Here is a 22616-nt window from a genome sequence, read left to right on the forward strand (position 1 = left end):
GGATTTTATATGAAGTCTGACACAAAGTTACTGCCTGTGAATTAGTGACCTTAGGCTCTTATACTGTAGGAAGACAATACAGAGGAAGTCTAGATGTAGATCATCCAGGCAATAGATGCAGGTTATTAGAAGGGTAAACTCATACTTTATTATATGGATAATACTGAATTTGGTTGGTTTTTTAGATAAGTTTTTTTTTTTTTTTTCTTGTTTACCTGTATGGTATACTAATGTGTTTAACTGTTTTGCTGTTTTTAGCTAAGCTAGCAGCATGGTTAGATTGATTTTTGTCCATTGGTCCTGCACTTTGGTCAAGACTAAAAAACAGCATCTGAACAAACGTCGTATGGATTGCCATGAAGTTTTGTGCAAACATTCATGATCCATAGAGGACAAATTGTCCTCTCCTGTAACATCATCACTAGTTTAAGTTAAATATCTTGGTAAGTATTGGATGGATTGCTATAATGGACTCATGTCATCCTCTGGTGCCATCTTAAGGTCAAAATTTAAGTCAAGCCAAGCCAAAATCATTTCTATAGTACATCCAAAGCAACATGAGCTGACCAAATGGCAAAATCAAATGAGATGAACAGAATTGAAAGCAAATATCATGCATGTACCCAAGCAGAGACCAACATAAAATCAATGAGTAAAATAAAAACTACAACAGCTGATAAAACAACCACCATAGAAACCCAAATTTATCATTCCCATCAGCCTCAGCTGTACTTTGTTTAGCACTAATTGGCAAATGTCAGCATGTTAACACATTAAACTAAGATGGTGACTATAGTAAGCATTACACCTGCTAAACATCTGCATGTTAGCATTGTCAATGAGAGCATGTTAGCATATTGACATTAGCATTTCGCTTAAAGCACCACAGAGCCCCTAGCTACAATCTCCATGCTTTTTTAAAAACTCATGACCAAAATCTGCTCCTAACCTCTTTTCTTAAGATGTAGAATGTAGAATTCTAATCTGGTGTAATTTTCATCACTTCCTCTTCACATAACAGCATCAAAATGGTTAATTTTGCACCTCATGAAACCAGATGATACATTTGTTCTGATGAGTGAGAAGCCAGTCAGAGAGGTGACGCCAGATGAATGAGCATTATATCTCATCAGCAAAGTGGAAACGTGGCTCATCTGCGAGGTGTGTGTTTGGATTAACCCTGCTCGAACAGACTGGAGCTAGTGTGTCATGCTGAGCTGCATGGGGGAGCTGTGCTGTACCAAGTCCAGGCAAACTGAGGTGAAAAGTATTTTTCTTTGTTCGCAAGAATAATCAGTGATCTAACAAAGGAACAAAGATGTAAAAGAGGTCAACTGGCTTCTGGTGAGATTATATATAAACGTTTGAATAGCTTCTGGTTGTAAGTGGAGGGTTCATCGTAGTTGGCTCCACAGCGACAATAGACAGAAACAGAAGTGTACTAATGAAGCATAAACAATATGCCTGAGCTGGTTTATGAATACCAAGGGCAGTGAAAACAATAGATAACAAGCTTATAATTCATCTTCATAAATTTAAAGACCCCATTAAGTAAAACTGGACTCAACCAGACAGAGATACAGTCTGTTGAGAGGACCATGTTCATTTAAAGCACAATGTATATATTTTTTGTCTCAGATACTGACATGATAAGGCAGATTGTGAAAGTCTCTTAACACTGCGGTCAAAAGACTACACTTTTCTGTGTACGGCCTAATTGAAGTTTACTTCAAATGAATTATTTCTTAAAAGAAATTTTCAGCGAAAGGCAGATAAGAGACTTAGAGCACCCTTGCCTGCTTCCCCTTCTTGCTCTTCATTTGGCATGTATTTTGGCAAGCACCTCAATGCATTGCACTCCAGGGTGGCACAGATGATAAAGGGAGAGAGCAGCAGAGACGGGAAGAAAAGTGGTCTGTTATCAGGAGCTGGGAGCAGCAGCCTTTACCTGAGATGTGCACCTGCTGGTTCACTGTGTTCTCACGGAGGACAAACCCCCCACAATGGTACATCTGGATACACTTGGAACATGGAGGCTAATTACTGGAGTATTAAAGTGTTCTTGTCTGGTATCACAGAGATTTGTCTGCACAGCAGTCTGCAGAGGCGTAACGCCTAATTTTCACACATTTGGAGGTCAACTTAACTAAGTAGCGCACATCCAGCTACATGTGCAATGGGACACTGACTACAGAGAAATTAATTCATACATGGATACAGGAGTTATCACAAAAGTTCATCATTTTGGGAAATAACTCGTTTTTCTACAGAGAGGCAGATGAGAAGAATGATGCGACTCTCACACTCATTAACTTATTTTAGCATACTGACTGGTCAGCTCGCTTGGCTCTGTCTGAAGGCAACAAAAGCCACCTCCCAGCAACTCTAAACCTCATGTCATACTTTTCTTGTTTAATCTGGACAAAAACCAAAGTGGAAAAACTTCAGTTCTGTGTTTTGAGGGTTATGTACCAGACTGTTTCTTGGCCAAGAGCGGTGACTCTGCTGGTGGCCTGTCGATCCCCCGTAAAGTTGCAAATTGATGTTTTACACTTTTGAACAGATTAAACAAACCAAATGGGCTACAAACAGTTCAACATTTTGAGAAATATGTTTATTTGCTTTGTTTTCCGAGAGTCAGGTGCCAATGATATCATGTGTGCATGATAACTATAAAGATACCACCAGGCACACGTTAGCTTAGCTCTCACAAAACATAAGTAAACCACATACCAACGCCTCAGATGTTGGCACTTTTTGTCTTGGTTTTTTTTTTCATCATTTCACTTCAGTTTTTGTAGGCATTAAACAAAGTATGTATAACATGTTAAAACTTTATAGAGGTGCTTTTAGGCAGATTTTGCTAAGCTATGCTAACTGGCTGCTGCCACCAGCTACATATTCACCATACTGACATGAGAGTGGTATCAAGCTCTAAGCAAGAAAGCGAATAAACACATTTCCCAAAATGTCAATGCCAGTTCTCTAAGTTATTTTTATCTCACAGTCAACTTTACTCAAAAGGTAGTAATAATTTCTTCATATGTCTTTGTATCAAATAATATTTCTGTAGGGACCGATTGCCCTCTTGTCCCTCCTGTGTGACTGAGCCCAAGATGAGAGCTATTGTAGGGAGCGTTAATACAAACCAGATGTTAAACTGGTGTCCTCAAAATGAATGGGCCTATTGGGAAACCAAGGCAAGTCTCAGGGGACATTCCACTGGAGGCTAAGCTGATTGGTTCATATTGAAACAACATGGCCAAGATAAACTGGGATTTCAAGAAAGGGGGTCTCTGGACGCTGGAGTCTAAAATAAATCGTTAGGGCTAAAGGAGGAGCTTAGCTCATCCTCTAAGGAAAACAGTGAGTTTTGCAAGTGACTGACACACATGATGACTGTGGCGCCAGGCAACCTCGGTCTACGGCCCAGTTGTGGGCTGCATGGGAAGTGAAGAGTATCAGGGGCCATGCTTCTTTTGTGCTGATGTCACAAAGCTGCAGGGTATTACTTTTTCCAAATTGTTGTATTTATTTTCCCCTCATGACTTGACTGTTTTTGGCAGGGGAAAACTAAAGCTGAAATGGTCTTGTAAAGACAAAGATTGCTCTTATGATCACGAATTTAAACGCTGCTCATTTGTTTAATCTTGCATAAAGGCATCAAATGTATCATGTGTGACTTGACTCTGCAAATACAGCTACATCTTGATCTGGTTAACACAATTTAGTTTTATTTAGCTCATGGGGCTAAGATAATACATTGCAAAACATCTCAGTTTAAATCAATTTTGTTCAGTTGCTTTCTTCCCAGCTGATTTAATACAGTTCTATCTGAAAGTATTTGCTTTCATGTCAAGATTCAAAGATTTCTGTGTCACATGCACAATCATCTACAGTATAATGTGCATTTAAATGCTTAATTAATATCCTCATAGGGTGTGCACAGGGAAAGTAAAATTAAATGGAGAAATAATACATAGATATTAAAATACTGGAACATTTTAAAGGAGCAAATATTGGATGGAGCCAGGCAAGCTGTTTCCCCTGTTTTCTGCGTTTGTGCTATGCTATGCTAAGCTAAGCTAAGCGACTCCTGGCTCCTGCTTCATATTGAAAAAACAGACGCAAGAGAAGCATCAATCATTCTCATGACAAAAATCCAAATAAGCGTGTTTCCCAAACTGTCTAGTTATTCACTGAAGGGTCACAAGCCAAAAAGGTTGGAAACAACTCATGCAATGTTAAGTAGCCGTGAGAGTTATATTAGCATACAAAACAGAGCAGCCCTCATCTGGTATGACAACAACCAGACACACTGTTCTAACCTGCCCCAGCAAGAGTAAGAGATTTTATTTCACTGTTATAAATCAACAGGGATGGTGATTCTCATAAAAGCCCATCGGTGTCAGCGGTGAGGAGATCATCTCAACTCAGATGTGGTTTTGTCTGCGCGATCACAACAAGGCATGTAGAGGAGAAGTGTTTGGGCCTCCTGTGGGATGAAAAACAAAACTCTCAAGGTCACAATAGTGGCATTTTAATCACCATCAGCCAGCCACCGAGGTAATTGCTGGTGCCATGTCCTTCAGTACTCTGAGATGTCAGGCTTCACAAAGAGAGATCTAAAAAGAGAAGCACGCTTCCACACAATAGCTGGAAAGCAGGAGTGCGGCGGTGCTTTCCTCTGTCAGTGGGCTGGCCGGCCTGTTTTGTAAGCACTTCCATCCTGTGAAAGCCCCTGGTAGACCTCCACCTGCTAGCTCACTACTAGTCTGCTGCAACTTCTCAGAGAGAAGCGAGCCAGCCTCTCCCCCTCATTTCACTGGCGCCAGCGCTCAATGGGCCCTGCACTTTGATTATTTGTGTTAACAGTTAATTTAGCACCACAGACACATGTGCCAAAGCTGGCTTCACTTCCTCATGCATCACCAACAAATGTGACTTTTATGAGTTCCTTTTCACAGGGCCACCCCCCCTCTCGCCTAAGTTCTCGCCTCTGGACTCGCTCTCCTAACCCTCTATGGACTCCCCACACACATACACACTCACCCCTGCAGACACCATCTCCTCACCTCCTCTTACCTCTCCTCTCACCCTCCTCCCCCGTCTCATTTTCCAAACCTCCCGCCTCCACTCGCTTATTTCGTTGGTTAAGCCTTAATCTCTTCCACATCTTGCCTGTGAGAGTTATTTCTGGCTCCTCTGTTCCCAATGTTTGCATTATCAGGAATACATTTCATGTCAATTTATTCGTTGGTTAAACACCACAAGAGAGTCACTCTTTGGTAGATTTGAACTGCAGTTGAAAAGAATGCTTATCCCCCAAAAGAGGGTCCTCCCAACGTTTTCTGACATTTTTTTCCATTTGGATCCCAGCTTACAAAAATAACTGCTAAAAGGGAATTAAAGAAATAACTGTTTCATACAGTGAGCTCACTTAAAAAGACATTACAGACCACAAAGAATGCATACCTTATTGGAGCTGGTGATAAATGGCGCTATCATCCAGACTCCTGGCTGAAGATGACCACTGCACAGTGCTCTGTTCCAGATATGAAGTCAAACCTGAGAGCACGAGCTGCACTTTTTCAGTATTAGGTGACACAAAGATATAATCTGCCTTTATGAAAACCCTCAATACCAAGTGGAGCCACAGTCTAGAGGGTAGTGGGAAAGGGAGCTCAGAGGACTTTGTCAATGCCTAGTTAGCCTCGACATCGATACTTACAGACTGGGAAAGAACAGTGCTGAGGGAGCACAAACTAGCCGCACACCGATGAGCTCATGCCAGGACTATGCAAGCAGAAGGCCACAGGAGCCATGGAAATATTTGGACATCTATTTTGCTCCCCCGCTTGTCTGTAGCGCAATCCAGTGCATCATCTTTTGTGGTCGAGAGACACGTTTTCAAGTGGCCAGAGGCAGAACCTTAAAAGGTTGGTCTTGCATTTTTCTTTTATTGTGTGACTGCATTTCAGCCACTCAGCAGGAGCAAATTGCGACCGCATCCCGACACCGCAGATTCTTCTTCATTAATTCTCCATCCGTGCCATGTAGTCTATCACTGCATGAGCATTGATTCATGCACAGTGGTCCATAAAAGCACGGCCTGTTTTCAGTTAGACCAAAATGGCCACTGCTAGTATTCCTGAAGCAGTGTTATATGTGGTGAAACTGCTTGTGGAAACATGAGAAAATCTTATGTAATTGCTTTTGCTTCAACATGAGCATACAGGGTCTGGGTCTCCTCAGTCAGGCAGCTTACTGGGCTCACAGAGGTGCCATAAAATCTTTCATTTGGATTATATTTCATCTCCTAAGAGGTTCAAGCCTTGGCTTTAAACTAACAGCAGGTGAATTATAACACTTTATATTAACCTCCCCTACTTAGCATTTATAAGCAGCATATAAATGATTAATAAGTGGTTTATAACACTATAATGTAGTTATAAACAGCTATAAGGGCATTTTTAGACACGCCAGCAGTGTGGCTGTAGAGGCGGCAATGTCCAGACTGATATATCTTAACAACTATTAGACGGTTTGCTGTTTTGTCAAACAGTGATAAATCCCACTGACTTTGGTGATCCCTCACTTTTCCTCTAGTGTCACCACGAGGTCAACATTTGTGGTTTTGAGCAAAAAAAATGGCCACTTTTGGGTGGATTGAAATTAAATTTACACACATATCCTTCAAGATTAACTGTTTTCATGTTGGTGATCTCAAAATTAATTCAATTTGTCCAATATTTTGGTTTATGCCTGCAAAGCTAATGACGTTCACATCTAGCAGCTGAAGCCTTCGTTGTGTCAAGTGCTGATTACCAAATGCTAACAATCTCATCTAAAGCAGTGATCATGGTAACCATTAAACATGCTAAAAATCAGCATGCTAACGTTGTCATATTGTTAGCATGCTGCCATTGACATTTAGCTCGGGGCACCGCTGTTCATAAGCAGCCTCACAGAGCTGCTGTGTGACTGTGAGTTTGCAGCCTTGCTAAGTGTTTAGCGTTTATTAAAGTAGACTTTTTGTCAACAATTATAAGTATTGACAGTTATAAAGCATCAGTTGAGTAGTTCAGGTTAGGTAAGTAGCTAAGTAGCAAAACTTAGAGAGCTACATAAATCAATTATCAGTTTATTTTACATTTTCTATATATAAAAGAAATATATTCATTTCAATTGTATATGACTATTAATAGCTGTTTACTTAACATTTACATTTTGATTAAAATTATGTGAAAGAAGACATGCTAACATGAGGAAATTACTGTTCTTCATAGCTAGCTAGCTAGCATTTGCACGCAAGCTAACAGTAGGCTATCGTAGCTTCATTAGCTCAGTAACTAAATGGTATCACAAACAAATCTAATACTCTAATTTGCATTTGCAGGATAATTTGATAATGAAAATGCAAAAAAAAAAAAAAAAAACTATAAACTTTAAATAGAATTTAGCATTTGGATAAATATTTTAACAAAATTATGAAGATGGCATGCATTTATTATAAACAGAAAACACCAATTCTAGTCATTTTTGAATGCATCTAACATCCTTAAAGCTCCTTAGAATTACACCATAGTGTGTTATAAATAATGTATTCTAAATACTTATCAATGATTTATATACAGTTTATAAATGCTAAATAAGGGGGTTAAATAAGGTGCCACGGTGAATTCTTCTGAAGCCAACCAAATGAAGAAATCATGCCTCGAGTAAAGACTGAAAAAACTGTGAAATAGCTCGACAGAAACCTTCATTCTGATTCACTTCACATGCAGCACAAAGGTGAAAGGATGACAAAGTCTATCCCCGGGGGAGGAGGGGGGAGAAGTCACAGGGGAATGCTCTCAGAGACACTTGGCTGACCGGGCTTCTGCACACAGCTCCGGGATTCCCTCCTCTTCCTTCCCAGTATTGTCTCACATCCTGCAGGGCCCGGCTCTCCTCTGCGGCCATCGCTGCCACAATAGCATCAGCGGGCAGCGGGCACTGAGGGGTGACCAGAGGGACACCAGCAGTCAGCCTGACAGGATGTGACACACTTCTCTCAACAATTAATGAGTACAAAAGGAGCGGCTGACACAACATGACAGCGTAGTGTGGCACTTCAGGCCTTAATGGCTCGCTGAGTGGCACGTTCACACCCGGCCATCACACTCGGAAACAAAAACTGGCCGATGATGGCAACACGGAAAAGACTAGCCAGAACGGTTTCTTCAACAGGAGGTCATGCTCTTGAAAAAAATTACACTGCGAGAAAATGATGAAAAAACGCTTGTTCAGTGATGGAAAGTGGCTGAGCACTGTACTTTACTCCACCACTGTGCAATTTTGAGGCTGTACTTTACTTGAGTATTTCCATTCTATACTTCAGTGGCAAATATTGTATTTTTTATTCCACTATATGTATTTGGCAGCTATAGTTACATTGCAGATTAAGATTTTATGTACAAAAAATATATGACAAACTACACAACAGTATATGAAGTATTAATATTAGCTTCACCTCAACAAAGTAATGTTTCAGTTTCCATTTAATCCAACATTATAATACAGCATTTACAGAGGCCATTCTGCCACCTAATGAGTACTTTTACTTTTATGCTTTAAGTTATTTTGCTGCTAATACATCTGTACTTCAGCCCTGAAATTTCTCTGACTGTAGCTATAAGGAGAATTACTGCAACGTCTTTGATGGGAATCATCTTCCCAAATATGCCAAAATAGCAAAGAAAAACAGCATTTGCAATCTCAAGGATAGTTGTTTGTCATCGTATTTGTCAGAAAGAAGTTTGAGAAACCGCAGAGATTAAACATTCAACAAAGTAGTATTGATATCCTCCCTCCCCAGTGACTTCTCTGGCCTCAGTAAATGAGCTGAATTTCTGCCTCCTCTGGCGTTTGCTGACTGTGAACAGCAGCTTTCTCGATATTAATAATAATATTACCGATGGCACCACTGAAAGAGAGGGATTAGTGCTCATACTGCTGAATGAGAAGTCACCGCTTGGCTGGTATACATGTGGGATTTGACTTGACTTTTCTTTAAACACAGCAAATGGGAAGCCAAAAATCTTTTTCATTTAAGAGCAATTAAGTGGATCCCAGAATCACTGGCTCCAGCACGCCGCCGAGGCTTTTTTTTTCTCCTGGTTTTATTACCCATTTCCTCTCCCTTGCGCCAGCAGAAGGAATGCTCACTTTTCTCTCACAAAGCCACATTTCCAACGCCAGAATCACACAGGGACCACCATGATTAAGTGCAAGCCAGTGCTTCCCTAAACATGTGAGACATTATAGACCCCCCTCCTCCTCCTCCAAACACTGGAGAAGTGTTGTGTTCCAACATTTATGTGAAGTAATTAAAAACATCCACCAGTAATTTAATAGTTCTCACCAAGTAGAGACATGAAGTCTACACAGTTTTTTCACTCTGTATAAATAACCTGGAATGCAGTGAGTACACAGACGGACGATTTGCTCTTTTTTTCCCCTCTTCCTGCTTTTTGCAACATTTTGTAAGAAGCCCTGTTCTGTGTCACTTTGACCCAAGTGGAGGTTGTGCAGCTACAGGCGACACGCTGACTTCTAAATTCAAGTTCCAGATAGCGTGATCCATACATCATACGCTGACAGCGCATTCAAATCAAAGCTTGCCTATAACTTGAGACTGTCATTCTGTGAGTCTTATAGTCTGACATCAATGAGCATAAAAATGACCTCGGGCGCTCGCTGCAGCAGCGAATCCGAGCGTGGATGGCTCCGAAGAGCATGTCAATAGCCCAGAGAGCCGGCAGTGCAGCAGACATGTGTTTTCAATCTGTCTCTTTTGTCACAGTAAGAGACGAGGCCATTCATTTATCTCACTGTAAATACAGCACTTAAACACTCAACAGGCACACTGTTTTCCAAGTCCCCCCCCCACCCCCCCACCCCAAAAAAACCTGTCCATGTGGGTAATTAGCTTAAGCAAACAGTGATATTGTTACTGATTTCTTTTTGATACATTCTCAGTCTCTATTTTAAGATATTGTAAATTCAGTTTGTGCAGTAACTTCGTAAGCCAAGCAAGTTCAGCCAGTGCTGTCATACATGGTCAGATTTGGCTCTACCAAACCCTAATTTGGCTGAAGACACCATGGCATTAAAGACCCTGGGGAAAGTGAGCAGAACTTTTTTTTTAAATCTAATCTAATTTAATTGACTGAGTTCAAGACTTAAGACTGATTTCCTTTGACTGCTCAACCTGTTCGTGGCTTGAGGGTCAGGAGGGAAAACGCTTCAAGCTGCACTATGAGCAGCATTTCTATTATTATCACATTATATTAACACTGGATCAAAGAACTACATGTGATGTGAGTGGCGTCACTTAATCCGCAGTGACAGGGATGAGAGTGCTACAGAGCCTTTCAGGACCTTTCAGCTAATTGTTTCTGTTGTATACTGCTGAAATTCAGCGCTTTGCTTCACTCACACTGCTCTCATCAATGCTGTTTCCAGCATGATTCTCCAAAAAAAAAATAAATCCACTGTGCACACAGCAGTGAACATTGTGGATCATTTAGCAGTTTAAGAGCCTTGTTTCTCTTGGTGGAGACAAAAAACAGAGCTGAAAGAGTGTGAATACTGGACTTATATTCATGAGATGGCCAGAAACACAACAGCAAATGTCGATGTCAACAATGAGCTCGCTGCATGGCTACCAAGATCAACGACAGATCACTCAGAAAAATTCTGACCCTACTACAAAATCATGTGTTCACAAAGTGATGAACCTCACTCCATCCTCGCTTGTGAGCAACTGAGTCTTTCCAGGATGCCCCTTTCATACCCAATCATGATACTATCACCTGTTACCAATGAACCTGATTACCTGTAGAATGATCCAAACTGGTGTTTTAGGAGCATTCCACATCTTTCCCAGTCTTTAGCTGCTCCTGTCCCAACTTGTTTGAAACGAGCTGCTGCATCAAATTCAGAATAAGCAGATTTTTACAAAAATCAATGAAGTCGATGAGGTCAAACTTTGAATATATTGTCTTGGTACTGTTTTCAGTTGAGTATATGTCAAAAGGGATTAGCAAGTTAGCGTCCAAACTTTTTTGCACATTAATTCGCTGCAAGGATTAGCATCCGAACTTTTTTTGGAATGGGGGTTGTAGTTTTGTTATTGGTTTTGAAACCAAGAACACATGCTGGCATACAGCAGAACCAACAGCTCAGTTGGCCACCACTGAAGGACAGAGCGGTAAAATCAGCTCAGTGTATAATACATATTATTTATAACAACAGAGCCCCTGAGTATTGCAAAGACCAGTATCTTATAGGTTTGGGGGGGAACTCATGCATTACAGATACGTGCCTGCCAAGGTTTAATACCACTATGGGCACTTGTTCCTTTAGGTTCTGCGGTGCCAGGAATGGGATTGAATTACCTTTGCGCACTAAAAAAATAAGAACCACTCGCTTTTTAAAAAGAATGTAAAGTCCTGTCTTATGGGGAGCTCGGAGGCATAAATCATCATCCTAGTTATATTTTTTATCAACAACTTCTGAGACGTTTGACTCGGAGTGATGGCATTGATGATGATACAGGTATTTGCTGTGTTGGTTTGATGGTAGTCAGATTTAATCTAGTCACCCACACATCTTTACATTAAGTACCATAATGGAAACAAGCATTGGAGTTGATTGTGTCATCCTTTCCATTATTGTTGTTGTGTGTGTTTTATTGTCAACTAAACCAAACCTTCTGTCCACAGATCACATGAGCTCTCCTCTCTGTCAAACTCAAGTTATGACAAGGACTTGAAGTAACAGACGGCGTTTCTCTGGAAGACAGACACATTCTCCGTTCAGCGGCTATAAAGAAGACAAAGCTTTTTACAGTATCAGCAGACACAAGACGTGACCTTTTGGCCCCTCAGGGCAAAAGGTGAGAGCTCTGGGAGCAGAGGCCTGGTTCCAGCAGTCTGCCGGCAGACGAGACGTATGTCCTCCTCACCACATTCCTTCCCATCTTAGATCACCGAACAGCTCTTTCCGGCTCTCTGCCTTCAGTCCCTTCCAACCCAAAGCAATATAACTCTTTATTTTTGCCCGAACGGCACCTTATAAAGAAACCAAAATAAACTGGGTGGTACAAGTGTAATAAGCTCAGCGAACTTCCAGTGCGGCCTCCGCTGGTGCCTTTGTGCAGGTGCCTGAGTTTGAAATTCAGATGAGCCTGACGGGGCTGGAGGTTAAATAGTCGAGTAAGGATTTCCTTCTTCAATTCGAATGAGAGTGTAGTCATCAGGAGCAAAGGCTCAGTCAGTCTGCTGTGGAAAGACATGTGGTGAATAAAGGAATAAGCCTGAGTAACCTGGGGCTGTGTCTTTTATATTTGGGGATGACTGTGCTGCCGAGTGAACTGGCTGCAACACAAGCCGCCTCTGATTTCATATTCATGACTTCCGAGAGGAGTGGGGGGGAAATAAACAAAACAACAAGCAAGGAGAGTATAGCTGATGGAAGCTAGGCCCATATACTAACTGTCACATCCAGAAAGTCAAACCTCATCTTGCTCAGACTTGAGGAAGAGCGAGGTCATCCTCCGCCGCAAACACTGACTCATCTCACACCCACACACACGCAAATTGAAATAAGAAATCTCGCTTGCATTCAGAGATCTAATGGCTTCATAGTATAAATGCTGCCTTAGAAATCTATCAATGTGCACAACCTCAACGGCCCTGTAAGGACACACAGGGACAACGGCAGAAAGATGCTGTGACAGTAGCCCACAAACAGCCGGGGCTGTAGTTCCCCTCAGCAAACTGCAAAACACGTCACTTTTCTGGAGAATAATGACAGCATGCACAAATGGAGCCTGGAAGCATCGCAGTGGCGCTGCCTTTTCAGACAAGTCATGTCCTCTAAACAGAAGCCCCTTCACAGAGGCCTGCCAAGGACATGCATGAGCGTGGAGCGCCCTCTAGGGGACAGAGCTCTGAGTTGATCGGACATGAGAAGCAGTCAAGCGATAACAGTGCAACACATCAAAGCTCACCCTATGCAAATGTGGCTTGAAAATAGAAATAGTTAAAACAAATGTGACTTTTGAAATGCAAATGCTGCACAAATTGTTAATTCCTACTATTCTCAATCCAAGCATGTTTTCTTTCTGTGTATATATATGTTGCTTTCACACTTGTGCTCATGCAAATGTGTAATTTGTATTCATATAAAATACAACAGACTGAGACAAGATGCCTGTGTGGCTCTTTTTTCTTTATGCAAGTCAGCTGTCTTGGGATTACATGCACAGATTGAGTATATGACCGCAGTAAAATCGGGGTTTTTTAGAGGGGAATTTTTGAATCATTACCAAGCAGAGCTCTTGCCATGTCGCAGTGTCAGTGCTGTGGTGCGGTTCAACGTGGCCAACAGACGTGTGCTCATCCCAGCCCAGAGACAAGACAAGCTGCCGGGAGTCAGGCTCTGCTGCAGCGAGGGAGATGTATGGCCCGGAGGTCACTCGGGTCGGATGTGGAAGCCGCCACAGTTCATCACTTTTAGATGTCACACACAGACACAGTGTCTTGAAGCCTTGAATGCCTCTGAGGACAAAGATTCATCAAGATTTCTAAACGCTAACAAAAGGGGGGGCCCTGCAGCATCCACACATCCACCATTAAGGTATTCACAATATTGGGTGAATGTCATAAGCTGTGAATAGTAGGGGGAAAAAAAATAACTGAGTCAATTGAATCATTTGAGTGATGATGCATCTTTTTTTTTTGCAGTTGTGTTATTAAATATGGACCCTTCCTAAATAAGTTGAGTCTGGTGTCAGTGTATAATGAGAATGGAAATAGCCAGAAATCACCCAAAATACACGATTCACCCTCCCTCACACACCAACTACTCTCCCAGGCCATCGCTGGAAGAAGAAAGCAGTCTTACCCAATTTTCCTGGTAAACTGGGTTTTAAAAATTGAAATTCAAAAAGCTGCTTCTGCAACCTAATATTTAGCGATGCACAATTATTGTAAACATGAACAAACCGAGTGTACAAAAGGTAGAAGATTATGCCATCTGCGGTGAATCCCCTTTAAATGGCCATTTGGTTAATTAAACTTTATGAATAATCAAACAGCTGAGAAGCATTCTCAGAGGGAACAGTACCCCTGCTTCTCACTACCACACTGAGTATCTACTACCGAACACTGTGCAGTGTTCAGACTGAATTAGTGCAGAACATAAAAAGCTTTGGATGGAGTGTCACTCATTAAGAGCCAGGCTTGTTCATCTAATAAAGATCTCTACATGAGAACTGCAGTGTCTAATAAAAGGCATTTTGATTATATTATTCTCATGACCACCAGTCACATATCGAATATCTGCAGCTTGGTGTCACCCAGCAGTTTCATTAACCTGGTTTCCATTACACGGCCTGACAGGGACAACGAGAGCTTGCTCACAACATAATGCATGACTTGTGCTCGCGCTTGCCAACAGAAGTCAACTTGTCATCTAAGGCCCCCTTGTGGGAAAACTGGCAACTGTAGGTGCAGCTGAGGAGTCCAATAAACTTCAACCTTGAGATGTTGGGTTTTGTTTTGTTTTTTTTCGCAGACAGTGATTTTAATTTCAGAAAATCACAAGTTCATACACCTGCCATTTTCACTAGAAGTTAAATGCAAGGGTTTCAGAACAGAACAGGCTTCAACGTCTGTTACATGTCAAAGAGCTGCAGAACAGAAACATATTGGTATCGTGTCAAATACAGATATATATATATATTTATAAAAAAAAAAATCTTTCTTACCTTGTGACACTACTTTTAGACTACAGCCACAGTTCAATGTTCAGCAATCTGCATGATACTTCAATGAACCTGCTAAATTTGACTAACAACTCAAAAATGTGGCTTCTCTTTGACTAGGTATTAGTTACAGAACATGCCTTCATACACACATCTTTCTGCTTGCTTCAGTGATCAGTCATTTGAACATAAAAACTATTGGGACTCTGGTACAGCCTCTGCGTGGCGTCATGCTTCCCTCTTCAAGCCCACTCAAGCTGGAACACGTCGAACATAAAAGTCATTGTCAAAATAACTTGATTAAAAGGCGGATAACTGTGGTCTTGTAGTCTTTTAACTATCAATTCAGTGCTTAACTGCAGGGACATTTTCTTTTTGAATGAGCTATGTAATAAGAAAGTCCAATCTTGCTCTTGCAGACGATATTGTTGATGTGCGAAGTGAGCCTCTTGATGATTTTACACAATATTTCTAAGAGAGTAAGGTTTAAGACAGAGGGTCGAAACAATCCATTACGATTAAGTGCTGTAGGTTTGTCCTTCTGGTGGTTGTGGAAGCTTCATATTTTCTTTGGTCATCATTAGACGCCTTAACTCTTGAAGAACAATTTTAATGCTATAAGAATTCTGCCATTTTGATAATATTGGTATGCTACGTGAATCCACCTGCGAGACACAAAAACAAAGAAAATATGCGTCATTGTGACAGCAGCGCTGACAGTGAGTTATCGCACACATCACATCTGAGCGTCACAAAACTGCCATGCAAAACATGTTCGACAAATAATATGACACACAGCGACACGCACACCGAACCGTTTCAGATTGGTGATGACACTTACCGTCCCGTTGGAATTATTTATCCCATTCATGTTAATTTTTGTTACAAATCTAACAGTCGGGGCTGCCTCTGGGTATCTGGATCCACATTCCACTTTCAGACTGTATATCCTGTTCTCATAATTGGTCTGAAAAAGAAATAGAGACATAGAAAAACACATTTACATAAATTATAGGATCTATGCTAGTGGATCTATATTTTTTGTCTGCATTGGAAAATCCACATGCTGAGTTTGATCTGCTTACTCTTGCTGGTCCAATGATCATGCCTGTCCACCGTGTGAGAGTCATGTCTTCGTCATCCTCGAGGCCCCAGCTGACTGTGCCATCGCCTTCGCCCTTCTGCCCCTCTTCAAGCTCCTCCAACAAGCGAAAATTGCGTGGAACTTTAACTCCTAAATGGACAAAAACACGGAACATGAATTCAGGCTAACAGTGGACCAAAGTCTTAGCCGATGAGAAGAGCCTTAGTCAACCAAGTTCCAAGTTTTCTTCGGTCAGTTAGTTGAGATGAAATTATCAAGGGGGGTGGATGCAACGCAGACCTTTTCCCTTGCGACATCAAAGTCTGCTGCTAACTGTGGGAGCCATTACCTAGTTAGCTCAGTTAGCTGTGCAGCTAGCTGACTGTTGCAGGAGGACGTGGTGTTAGTGTTTACAGCACAGAAGCTTTGGACCATCGGGTGGAAATTTTCAAGACAGGGCGGACAAGTGGGGGCAAATCGGCAAGTAAATTGGGCTCAGCAGCCTCACAATGAACATGGCAAGACCAGGACCAACTACAGACTCCGAGACCAATGGAGGCCAATTTGACAACAGGAAATATAGTACAGAGGTGATTTACAATGGCTCCAACCTGGACTCAGACAAGAAGACTCAGGCAGGGACAGGGGAAGCATGAAGCAAGAGAGGAGTCAGTTTTGAGTTAATTTGCAAATATACATCATCCATCGTGTTGATAAGTCTGCAAATATTTGATTTTGTGAAGCGGGAAGTTATTTATTTCCATGTTTTCTACAACGAGACCTGTCCTGTGTGATGCTGTGTTGATAGTTCTACTGTTTCTAGGTTCCATAAAAACACCAAAACCAGCATTAAATCAATTCAATATAGCCTATTGCTCTGCTGCATAGACCTCCACTGTTGTCCAATAACTCTGAAAAACCCCATCAATGAGCCAAACTGTCGCACTGAGTGACATGATCCTCCATTAAGATGAACATGGGCGCTGTCATATGTTTTGAGTCCGATACCACATGTACTGTCCCACTGCTGTAAACACTCACCAAATGTGTATTAATCCATTGCCAAAAAGCAAAGCTCTCAGCATATGCACCATTTCCTCCTCTTTGAATAACTTCTAAAATCTACAGTTTTCAGCTGTTTCATGAAATAAATGAGTTTAATAAAAAAACAAAGTATATATTTGTATATTGGAAATTTACATGTTTTGTAGGAATCAGTGGACTTCAGGCTGAGAGCCACAAGTCAGAAAGTTCTGTTAGACAATGAATTAACACATTGTTGGTTTTTGATCTTTTCGTGGCATTTGGGAACAATAAGTAAATGATCTATATAAAGAGAATGTTCTTATTAACTGCTTTAGAGGAGAAATGATAAACTAATGCTCGGTCAACTGAAAATTAACTTGCAGTTATTTTGATAGTTGCAACAGAAATGCCAAAAAATGAGATGTTTTTGAAATTGGTGCTACATTAACAAAGAAAAACAGAAAAAAGGGCTGTGGTATCTCCTTTTGCTCAAAAGGTAGAAACCTAAAGCAACCAGAATGCACTGCACCACACCTGACCTCAATCCTCCCGCTGGTGCGTGATGTACTACAAGTTCGGTGGTGCATCGTTTTGGCAATCCACTTTCAAGCAAAGTTGGCCTGTTCAAAAACTCAGATTATTACAGATTAACAGTACACTAAAATATATTTCCCTATACTTTTGGGATGAAAAATGGACAACGCAGTAAGATAAACTTGATTCATATTTGATCAGCACTGCCTCTCTCTTGATATGACTTCTATACTCTTTGTGTCCGTGGAGGCAGGCAAACAAAAATGGGGAAGTACACTATGTAGTTTGAACAACAACCCTGTAGTAGGCAAAAGAGCGTGGAACTCAAGCTGCAGGCAACATGAATGGAAGTTTAATATTGTTCATTTCAATATATTACCCACATTACCATTAAATATCTTTGCCACTTACTGAGAAAGATTGAGAAAATACAACATTTTTTATAATTCACTACGGTTTTTAACAACAAATGATCAATCAATAAATTGAAAAAGAGGATTAGCATTAGATGTAGCATTAAAATAGTTTAAATTTACAGTTTCTCTGAAAGAGAAGTGCAACGTCATTATCAAGGCGTTCTGTCACTGGTGGTGCTCCACCTGTGCATCCTTGCATGGAAACTAATGCTACATGCATTCATGTTTCTAATCATAGAAAAAGTCATACATGCAAATAAGTAAGAGTGTTAAACATGTGCAAGAACGGGCTGTTTAATACGAGAAATGACTCAATGGCTTGATGCACTCTGCGCACATGGCCACAGCACATCCTGATCTACCAACTGTGGAACTGCATCTAATATGATACCTTGTTCACAAAACATTTACTGAGGATACCTGATGCTTAACACAGAAGCTTAATAAAACAATGTGCACTCTTGACAACTGTTTAAACAGTCATGAGATTTGGAGCACATGGGCCCATTTTGCTGATTTTTAACAAGAGATTCAGGGCAACATCCACTCATCTTATGACCGATGTAACAGCTGACTTGATAATAACATCATTCAAAACTAGTCAATCAAAGTGCTCAGCTACTGAGAAAATGTTCTCAGTTCAGACGTTGGCATTACACACAGCCTGACAGGCACTCACGGATGTGTAAATGATGAACCACTTACAGCTCATGACTGGAGGAGTGGCGGAGGTTGAGGAGACAGCACTTAAGTAAAACAACTGCTATTCATAATTATGATCCTGAAGACAAATTCACAGAAAGGGAAGTGAAAAGAGCATTTAAAAAAAGGCCCTGTGACTGAGACAGGAGACACAGTGAAAGCATTCAAATTTCCCCCGTCATCGAATCGTTCATCTCACCTCACCTCATCTCAGACAACATTAATCACGGTCAGCCTTCACAAATCACTTTTCAAAATCAATATTTCACATCTGGTGTGCAGCGACCGCAATGAAGGATCGACTCTCAAGTGGCGCATGAGCTCTCCCATTTTCTTAAAAGGCATTTGCCCACAAGACATTCAAGTTTTCAGTCCCTTATCAACATGCAAACACTGGTAAAGAGACCAATGTTATCAGCTAATTTTAGCTCACCACAGCATTACTGGTATTAGGCATACAAGACAGCTGCTAAGTAACAAGAAACTGCAGCACAGACAACCTGAAGATACTCTGGCTGCAACTCACAGTCACTGTTATCAATTAATCTTCAGTTTTTTTTTTTTTCTTACCGGTAATCAATTCATTGATTGGCTGATAAAATGTCAAACAGAGACAAATTCACAAGGTCATCAAATTACTGTGACTTTTGAGACGTTGGAATCATCAAATGCTCTATGTTTTTGCTGGAAAATGATAATTAGTTGACAATCAATATATGCCAATTCATGTTCTGTAAACTGACTAATTCACTGAGTTTCAATAAATTAAGTATTATTATCTAAAAGATAATTACTTTTTCAGTGAGGTTTACGCTTTAAGTTTACCATTATATTTGCAGTTGGTGTGGCCATATGTTTTCAACGATAAGACATCCTGCTATATAAATGGTAGTGGTCACATCACTTAAAAAAAGGGGGGGATCCTGAATTTTTTTTTTTTTTTTAATTTGGTTGCCGATCTAGTCTTAATGTTGGTGCAAATGTGGCCACTGCTATCCGACACAATGACAGACAGAATAACTCAGTACAGTCGAGATTAGACAGCTTGTGCCTCATGTATGTTCATTGCTCTATAGTTATTATCAGTATTTTTATATCTGTCTCTTGTCTGTGGTTGTTCTAGCCTTGACTTCTCTTTGGGACCTCAATATTGTTATTGGTAGTAACGTAATGCTGCTGCTCCTAGGGCAATCTAAAACATTTGTACAATTCAGTTGCTGAGGGACAGAGTATTACGATTACATCCAACTGCAATGATCATATCTACGAGGCACGGATTTGGGCTATGCCAGGAATGTTAACCTTCCTGATAGACACCTTCACTACACTTTCGTACCTGTACTTCTTTCTAGTGTCCCCTGGCCCGTCATTTTCACCTCAAGTTATCTATAAGTGTAGTAATTTAAACCCTTCAGGTTAAAAGTGAATCAGCGGGTCGCGCCGTTAGTTTCAAGGTAGTTTCGATTATGAACTTACTTCCCAGTTTCTCCACTTTGCAATACCGTCTCCGTCGTGTGGTTAAAATGACGAAAATCAAAATAACTTAAATCCTGTGAAAATTCTAATCTCAACGAACACTGAATTGTTTTTCTGAAATTCAGAGTTTATTTTGTAAGTTTGATGACCACGCTTCCTGCTGAGCGCTAAAGCAGGCACTGGCTCCGACTATTTGCTGAAAAGAAGCGTGCCAACCACAGCACAACGTTAACGTTTCATCAATCTGGTCCGCCTCTACGCTTCCCCGCCCTACAGTGGGATACATTTAAATGATATAAAGACACTGAGTTATTTCCTGCGTCTATTCGTACAGTTTCAGAGTAGAAATCCTTTTAAAATTCGACAACAACGATGGCAAGCGGCGCTCTACTGAGAACAGCAGCGGGACTGGTCCCTGCATTAAATATTACCGTTAGCTATATGCTATGGCAATGTGCGGTGTATCACAGAGGCGCAGTCAAAACCTCCATTGTATTCGTCACTGTTGTCAGAGTTTAATGAGTATTAAGGCACACATACGACCTGTGCCTGCGCTTTGTTAATACAAATAGTGTACGGTTATTCCGATTAGCGACTAGCTAACCAGACATAACGGGGTCGACACTCGTACCCCGCGCGGTACTGGAATATTCTAGTAGCTAAGTTAGCTAAGATAGCTAAGATAGCTAGCACTGTCTGCGGTTGTTTACAATCCTCCTATTAAACGCAACTTACACACCCATCAAACTTCTATATCGTATTATACTAGCTATTAGATTTACTTTGGACATATAGAGTAATTACTAGCACTACTGATGCTTATTTGACGCATTGTGCCATTTTAGCTAACCAAAGGGGTAAGCTATTCGCTCGCTTAAGCTAGGTTAGCCAACACAGTGGCTCCATGACATAGATGGCTCCCGTGAAAGACCGTTGCTTCAACGAGAACAGATATTAACGAATAAATCACAATTCGGAGCAATTTTGTACGCATTTTTAGATAACGAGTGGCCACATTTGTTGGCTAACAAGTCAGCGCGACCCCGGCTTCGCGAACACTTTGTGTCGCTGTAGATGTTAGTTTAAAGGCACACAAACCTGAGGAGGCCGCCATCTTCTTCAGCCGAGTCCAGAAGCACACAGAACTGTGACATCACAGCGGTTAAAACCGACGGCAGCAGCTCACCGGCGGATCACTGCACTGCACGCTGCCGGTTCACACTGCTTTCAACACAGTTTACTGTTTATACCGCCAGTGTACTCTCAAACACAGCCGTTATACACCTGCTCAATTTTAGCCACTTGAACCACGACGTTTTGGTTTGTTTGTTTTTTAATTTAAAGCCAACAAAGCAGGCTGTGTTTTTTGATGACATATTTACAACCTGCTTTTACATCAACTCGCTTATACCACACTTTTGTCTTTTAATGGCTGTACTATTTCATTAGATGGAAAATCTAATATATTTAAACACTCCCTCCTTCACTATATGTGGAATTTGGTAACGTTGCGGTGCACACCCATGTCGTGACCGCGCTCCCAGTTAAGGTTGAAGGCAGGAGTTGGCCAGACTTTTTGACTGGGGGGTCAAGTGGGGCACTGATTTATGCAGGGGTGGCATGATGTACATTTGCACACACAAACATGGATATGTCAGAATAGCATTTAACATTATGGTATTTTACAGTTTGTTTGTTTGTTTGTTTTTTACATGTTTAAAATTGTTATTTAAAAGATAAATAGTCCTACCAATTACAGCACGACAGAGTGGTACCACACAAATATAATATAAAGCTTCCATACTTTACTTTCTAAGTCCTCAAAAATAAATTATTTCCAAAAGTAGATACATGAAAAACAATGTACATAGATTGTTTGCATATAATGTCACATCACTCTTTTGTTGTGGTGCAAACTGCAGATGGAGGGCAGGAAGTGATTTTCTGCACACACACTCAAAATGCCCCGTTTATGATTGCCCAAATTGATCAAACCACGAAACCACAAGGAGCTTTTATCAAGTACCAAAATAAAGGTGAAAAAATGCAGGAAATTGACCTACAAATAACTTAAAATACCAGCTGTTAACCATGTGTAGTCGGGAGGAGCTGAGTCAGATAATGGTGGAAATGGTGTAATATCAGTTATTGTTTTAAATCTCTGCTAATAGAATTGAAGTGATGGCTACAAGCAACACGACTAACACTTGTTAAATTGGCGCTAAAATTTTCTCATAAGACAGGTGAACGTAAATATTTTAGACCCACTTTCTGTATATGAATTGAAGATTTCTACTCTTACTGCATGCAATTCATATATATGTTTGATATTTTGAATGATGGCATCTGTATTACTGTTTTTCTCTCAGTTGTTATTTGTTTCTCACCATTGGTGGATTTAGGTGGTTAACCACACCTGTCATCAGCAGAGCTCGAGGGCCATTTGGTGTGTGTGTGATGTATAAATACGGATGTGGTTTCCATTTGGCAAACATTTTTGACCTGAGGAAGATCCAAGTGGGATCCAAACATTGCTGTTTCAGTTCTGTGGCACAAAGTT

At 40.9% G+C, this 22616-nt stretch overlaps 1 protein-coding gene across 1 annotated transcript; it reads right to left on the reverse strand.

Moving 5' to 3' along the window:
* Positions 1-13261: 13261 nt before the first annotated feature.
* Positions 13262-21278, reverse strand: ube2v2 (ubiquitin-conjugating enzyme E2 variant 2). Its single transcript, XM_070975041.1, has 4 exons — positions 21155-21278; positions 15904-16052; positions 15660-15785; positions 13262-15483 (listed from the first exon to the last, which is right to left on the reverse strand). Exons 1-4 carry the CDS (start codon positions 21168-21170, stop codon positions 15337-15339), a joined length of 438 nt encoding a protein of 145 aa, XP_070831142.1. The 5' UTR covers positions 21171-21278; the 3' UTR covers positions 13262-15336.
* Positions 21279-22616: the final 1338 nt, after the last annotated feature.

The sequence above is a fragment of the Chaetodon trifascialis genome, chromosome 11 (assembly GCF_039877785.1).
Source record: "Chaetodon trifascialis isolate fChaTrf1 chromosome 11, fChaTrf1.hap1, whole genome shotgun sequence".
Taxonomy (NCBI): Eukaryota; Metazoa; Chordata; class Actinopteri; order Chaetodontiformes; family Chaetodontidae; genus Chaetodon; species Chaetodon trifascialis.

Coding starts and splice junctions, on each gene's coding strand:
- ube2v2 (XM_070975041.1), bottom strand. Junction 15,786..15,903: donor TGATCATTGGACCAGCAAGA/GTAAGCAGATCA, acceptor TTTCTTTTTCAG/ACCAATTATGAGAACAGGAT. Junction 15,484..15,659: donor TAAATAATTCCAACGGGACG/GTAAGTGTCATC, acceptor TGTGTCTCGCAG/GTGGATTCACGTAGCATACC.